This window comes from Streptopelia decaocto, assembly GCF_964273445.1.
Source record: "Streptopelia decaocto genome assembly, contig: HAP1_SCAFFOLD_65, whole genome shotgun sequence".
Taxonomy (NCBI): Eukaryota; Metazoa; Chordata; class Aves; order Columbiformes; family Columbidae; genus Streptopelia; species Streptopelia decaocto.
The window spans coordinates 295,247-301,107 of record NW_028115796.1 but is presented as its reverse complement, the minus strand read 5'-3'; the positions used below and the strand labels follow the sequence as shown (position 1 = coordinate 301,107).

Below are 5,861 nucleotides of genomic sequence, written 5' to 3'. Positions count from 1 at the left end.
CCTCATGGCCTCCTTGTCCCCAGCCAGGAACCTGGGAGGTGTGGGACCATAGTCCTGCCCTTGGCCTTGCACAGCCCCATATCACACTGTCCCAGGATAGGCCCTGGGCAATGTGAGAGGGACAGGATCTGATTTCCCAGGGCTCGGGGTCAGGGCTTGGCTTTTGGTTAAAGAAACACAACCAGGTTTACTCAGCATCAGAGAGACCTTTACTGTGCTTTTCCTGACATCCAGTTTTCTTCTCTAACCGAACCTGGATACTGTTTCTCAGTAGGTTCCCTCAGTGGGACCCATTAACAGTACAAGAAACTTTGGAGTTTGAATCTAACTTTGACTTGTTGAGAAGTTTCATCACCTTCCTCCTGGGTCTGAGGTCTGTGGACTCAGCACCAAACCCACCAGAGGGGTCATTAAAGCACCATGGGCTGCTCCTGTGCTGCTGAGCTGGGCTGGGCTCCTGGGACACAAGGAGCTCATGGCAAGCGGCAGCGCTGCAGAGAGACAGCTCTGCCCAGGAGCAGCTCCTCTGCAAAGCGCAGCAGGGCTGAGGGCTCTGCCTGGGGATCTCAGGAGACGAGCAAGGCGGAGAGAGATTAAAGGTGGTCAGGTCTGGGAGGATGACTGAGAGCTCACTGGAGGAGAAACCTTTGCAGCCCTTGCCATGGTAAGTCTCTGGGTGCAGGGCAGTGCAGCTGTAGCTCCTGGAGGCATCTCCTGAAACTGGCACAGGCACAGCTTGTGGGATCTGTAAGGACGGGGCTCTTGTCAGGCCATGTTGAACAGCTGTGAAGCCGGGGGAGCACCCAGGGGTGCCCAGGGCTGTCCTGCAGAGCAGGGTCCCTGCACCCCAGGGCTGTGCCAGGGCAGGGACTCTGCTGCCTGCCAGGGTCAGCGCTCAGCCTGCCTGGGGAGATCCCATGGCAGCAGCTGTGGGTGGAAGGAGCCACCCCCGGCAGGGCAGGCAGGGAGTTGTGGGGTTGAAGGGGGCTGTGTGGGTCAGGGCTGCTCAGAGCTCCAGATCAACCCCACAGACATGGCAGAGGGTCCTTCAGAACAATGACATTGAGACAGGAACAGGTGCAAGGGAAGGAGTCTGTGCTTTCAGTTTTCCACTGGCTGTGCACTGGGAGATGGGGATTTGTTTCTCTCGTTGGAGAACACACTGAGACCCCAGTTCTCGTTAGGACTTGTCTGAGCTGCTTCTGAGCCCCTGCACACACAGAGATGCCCCTGGGCAGTGCCAGGAGGTGTGAGCAGAACAGAGCTGAGCACACAGCAGGTGGGACGGGGTCTGTGACACTGACAGGGAGCAGACACACAGCTGCATGCAGCACAGACATGGGCAGGGAGAGGGAGATGGACCAAAAACGCTGGGCAGGGGATTCAGGACCCCCTGCCATCCCCCGCAGTTCAGACACATTTCCCAGTGCAACCCCTGGTCTCCTCTCCTCCCCAGCAGACCCTCTGCCCCAAAGCCATGGGGTCCAGGTCACGAGTCTCCACCTCGGCAGCTGGACCTCCAGGTGAAGGGTTCCTGCAACGTGGTACACAAAGAAGGTGCTAAAAGTACTTGCTCTCCAGTGTCATTATGTGAGTGGCAGCAGCACAGCCGGGTAAGGAGAAGGTTCCACAGCATGCCTGTCTGCCTTTCTGTCCTTGCTTTATTTTCTGGTAGCACTGCAGTGTCCTTCCCTGTTTCTCCACCTGTCCCTGGTGCTCTTGCTCTCTGGGGTTGGGGTGGGAGTGTGGGTCAGTTTTTGTTCTGACACCAACACAGGGGGTCTTGACCCAGATGTTTGTTCATGGTATCTAGATGCCAAAGCTGCGTTTTAAACTGTGATGAACTGTTATTCAAACTTAGTAGAAAGAGCGAATGAGCAGAAACATCCCTCCATCAGGGAGGGGGTTTTCCATGAGAAACAGGAGGTTTATTTTGCTCAGAGAAGTCTCCCTTAACTTGTCACTGTCTTTCCTCTTTGCACAGGTCCTCATGCCACAGGCAGCCAATGTCCAACAGCAGCTCCATCACCCAGTTCCTCCTCCTGCCGTTCACAGACACACGGGAGCTGCAGCTCTTGCACTTCTGGCTCTTCCTGGGCATCTACCTGGCTGCCCTCCTGGGCAACGGCCTCATCATCACCACCATAGCCTGGGACCAGCACCTGCACACCCCCATGTACTTCTTCCTGCTCAACCTCTCCCTCCTCGACTTGGGCTGCATCTCCACCATTGTCCCCAAATCCATGGCCAACTCCCTCTGGGACACCAGGGCCATCTCATACTCAGGATGTGCTGCACAGCTCTTTTCATTTGCCTTCTTGATCACAGCAGAGTATTATCTCCTCACAGCCATGTCCTACGACCGCTACATTGCCATCTGCAGACCCCTGCACTACGGGACCCTCCTGGGCAGCAGAGCTTGTGTCCACATAGCAGCAGCTGCCTGGGCCACTGGGTTTCTCAATGCTCTGCTGCACACGGCCAATGCATTTTCACTGCCCCGGTGCAAGGGCAATGCCCTGGGGCAGTTCTTCTGTGAAATCCCCCACATCCTCAAGCTCTCCTGCTCACACTCCTACCTCAGGGAACTTGGCCTTATTGTGGTTAATGCCTTTTTAGTTTTCATGTGTTTTGTGTTCATTGTGATGTCCTATGTGCAGATCTTCAGGGCCGTGCTGAGGATCCCCTCTGAGCAGGGACGGCACAAAGCCTTTTCCACCTGCCTCCCTCACCTGGCCGTGGTCTCCCTGTTTGTCAGCACTGTCATGTTTGCCTACCTGAAGCCCCCCTCCATCTCCTCCCCATCCCTGGACCTGGTGATGTCAGTTCTGTACTCAGTGGTTTCTCCAGCAGTGAACCCCCTCATCTACAGCATGAGGAACCAGGAGGTTAAGGATGCCTTGAAGCAACTAATGGCTGGATTCTTTACAAAGGCATTAAACTTCCCATCTTCTGTATATCACTCATGACATGACTCATGACAGGTCCAACCTGTCTTTTTTATATTTTGTAGTTTTAGATGAATTTTTGGAGTTGGGGAAGACTTGTTTGGTTTTGCTTTTTTAACTCTGAAAATATTGCCCTCAAAAAAATTCATCCCACATCTCTGTCCACCTTTATAGATCAAGTCAAAGACCTTGTAAATGAGAAGTCGTTCTCCCTGTGTATTTAAAGAAAATAAATTACCCTGCAGTGAATTGTTTGTCTGAGATCCTTCCTGTGCAACCTTTGTGAAGCTCAGCACAAGGTGTCTGTGTGCGAAGATGGAGGAAACAGTTACAGGAGAGCAGCTCTGCCAGGCAGCACCAGCCTTGTTCTTCCCAGAGTCCTTCTCTTTCCACTCCCACACTCTCCTTCTCATCCCTTGTGTTGCTGCAAGGCCTGAGCACTCCCAAGGCTTGGCCGCCGTCCTGCTGTGTGTCAGTCCTGTGACCAGGACAGGCGGTGGGCACTGCTGTGACAGAGCTGGCCTCAGAATAGCATCTCCATCAGCAAGGGTATCTCCTTAGCACAGTGCCTCAAGGGTTAGGTCTTCTTCCAAAGTTCCTTGAAGAACATTCCTTAGTAGCAGACCCTCAAGAGGCTCGTTGCTTTGCTTGTTTCTCTGTGGGCTCAGTGTGAGGAGATCATGGTTCCAGTGTGGCTTTTGAGGGACTTCATGCTGGTTGCTCAGGTGTTGCTTGTTGGTGGCCAGCACCCATGCACAAGGTGAATAAGGCAGGGTCCCTCTGAGCAGTCTCCATGGCCACCCAAGAGCTTGTGTGGGACGTGGTCAGTGGCAGTGACCACCATCAGCTGGGGCTGCCTCCCAGCCTGACCAGTATGGCCCCGCAGAGTCACCACAGCCCACTTGATCTACAGAGCAAAACCCCCAGCTCGGGGCTGTGGGCAGCATGGGGACAGGGTGCAGGAATGGCAGCCAGGCCAGTGCAGGTGTGCTCTCCTTGGGCAAAGGCTCTGTGGGGAGATGGGACATCCCAGGAGAAGAGCAGGGCACTATTTGTGTGCAGACATGGAAAGAGATACCCTTTGCCTGTGGGTGACAACTTGGATCAGACTGTGCTGTCCCTGGATAGCCTGAGCGTAGCAGACAGATAGACACTGTCACTGACCTCTGTTTCCTCCATTTCATTCTACAGGGTCTGCCCATATGGAGCTTCTCTGCTGGGCTGGGCTGGAAAGTGCTCCAGAGAGGGAAACACCAGTGAAAAGCTGAAGTGTGTGAGCATGCAGGGTGGGGGCAACAAACTGGGAGGAACGGCTGACACACCAGCTGTGCTGCCATCCAGCGAGACCTGGACAGGTTGAAGGACTGGACAGAGGAGAACCCAAGCTCTACAAGGGCAAGTCCTGCACCTGGGGAGGAATAACCCCAGGCACCACTACAGGTTAGGGGCAGACCTGCTGGAAAACAGCTCTGTGGAGAAGGACTTAGGAGTTCTGGTTGACAGCAGGTTGACCATGAGTCAACAATGTGCCCTTGTGGCCAAGAAGGCCAATGGTACCTGGGGTGCATTGCGAAGAATGTGACCAGCAGGTCAAGGGAGGTGAAGCCTCCTCCTCTACTCTGCCCTGGTGAGGCTGCATTTGGAGTTACTGGGTCCAGTTCTGGGCTCCCCAGTTTAAGAAGGACAAGAAATTACTGGGGAAAGTGCAGCGACAGGCTACAAAGATGATGAGGGGTCTGGAGCATCTTTCTGATGAGGAGAGCCTGAGAGAGGGGCTTTGTTCAGCTGGAGAAGTTGAGAGGGGATCTCAAGGGTGGGTGTCAAGAGGATGGACCAGACTCCTTTCAGTGGTGCCCAATGATAGCATGAGGGGAAACAGGCACAGGCTGAAGAACAGGAGGTTCCATCTGTATATGAGGATAAACTTCCTTACTTGGAGGGTGACAGAGCCCTGAAACAGGCTGCCCAGAGCAGGTGTGGAGTCTCCTTCTCTGGAGACATTCAAACCCGCCTGGACTTGATCCTGTGCAATCTACTCTGGGTGAACCTGCTTTAGCAGGTGAGTTGGACTGGATGATCTCCAGAGGTCTCTTCAACCCAAACAAGCCTATGATTCTGTGGGGCACACAGCAGTGGTCTCCCATGGCCAGGCCTGCTGGGAGAGACATAAAAGACCAGGAGAGCATGGTCTGGCCTGTGCCCATGTTCCTGGACACGCTGTGGCAGCTGTCCCAAGGCGTTCGTCACAGATCAGCCCATTGCAACCACCATTTTGATTATTGTCCTCTCACCACACCTGAGAGAGGATGTTTGTCCCTCCGTGGAAGGACTCTGAGTGACTAGTCAGAAGCCTGAGTGTGCACAGAGGGCAGATGGGAGCATGCACATAGTGTTTGTGGGGGGAAATGAGCCCAAATGAGCACAAATGCCTCAGCTATCGCTGTGGAGGACATGGAAGCCTGTGGGATGGGTCAAGGTCACTTCATGTTGAGAGTAACTTCCTCAAGAAACTACCTGAATGCAGCACTTGGATGTGCTTCCTTGAACCGAGGTCAGTGTGACCTCCCTGGAGACCTGCATCAGCTCCAGCACCCAGACCCAGCTGCTGCCCGGCTTTCTGAATGATGACGGCACCATCTCTGCTTGCAGCACAGTCACCACTATTTCCTGCAGCTCTTGCCTGTACTGAGTGCTGAGGTGTTGTGTTGTTGATTTCTTTGTTTTCTGGTGGCCACATCCTGCAACCAGTGTTGTCCCTAAGCCACCCGCTTCATTTTGCAAGAGTCGCAGGCTGGACAGTCTGTCTCCAGAAGGCAGCTGCACCTTGGCTATGGGGATTTCTATCCCCTACAGTGATCGCTTCATCCTTGCCACAGATATAGTTTTCTCTTTGTATTATACAGCCATTTGTCC

The 5,861-nt window shown here is 54.0% G+C and overlaps 1 protein-coding gene across 1 annotated transcript; it reads left to right on the top strand.

Moving 5' to 3' along the window:
* Positions 1 to 2,006: 2,006 nt before the first annotated feature.
* Positions 2,007 to 2,969, top strand: LOC309452588 (olfactory receptor 14A16-like; the record flags this gene model as incomplete). The annotated part of the gene is made up of 1 exon (XM_082077212.1): positions 2,007 to 2,969. The coding sequence occupies one exon, from the start codon at positions 2,007 to 2,009 to the stop codon at positions 2,967 to 2,969; it is 963 nt and encodes a 320-aa protein (XP_081933338.1).
* Between the last annotated feature and the right edge of the window lie 2,892 nt (positions 2,970 to 5,861).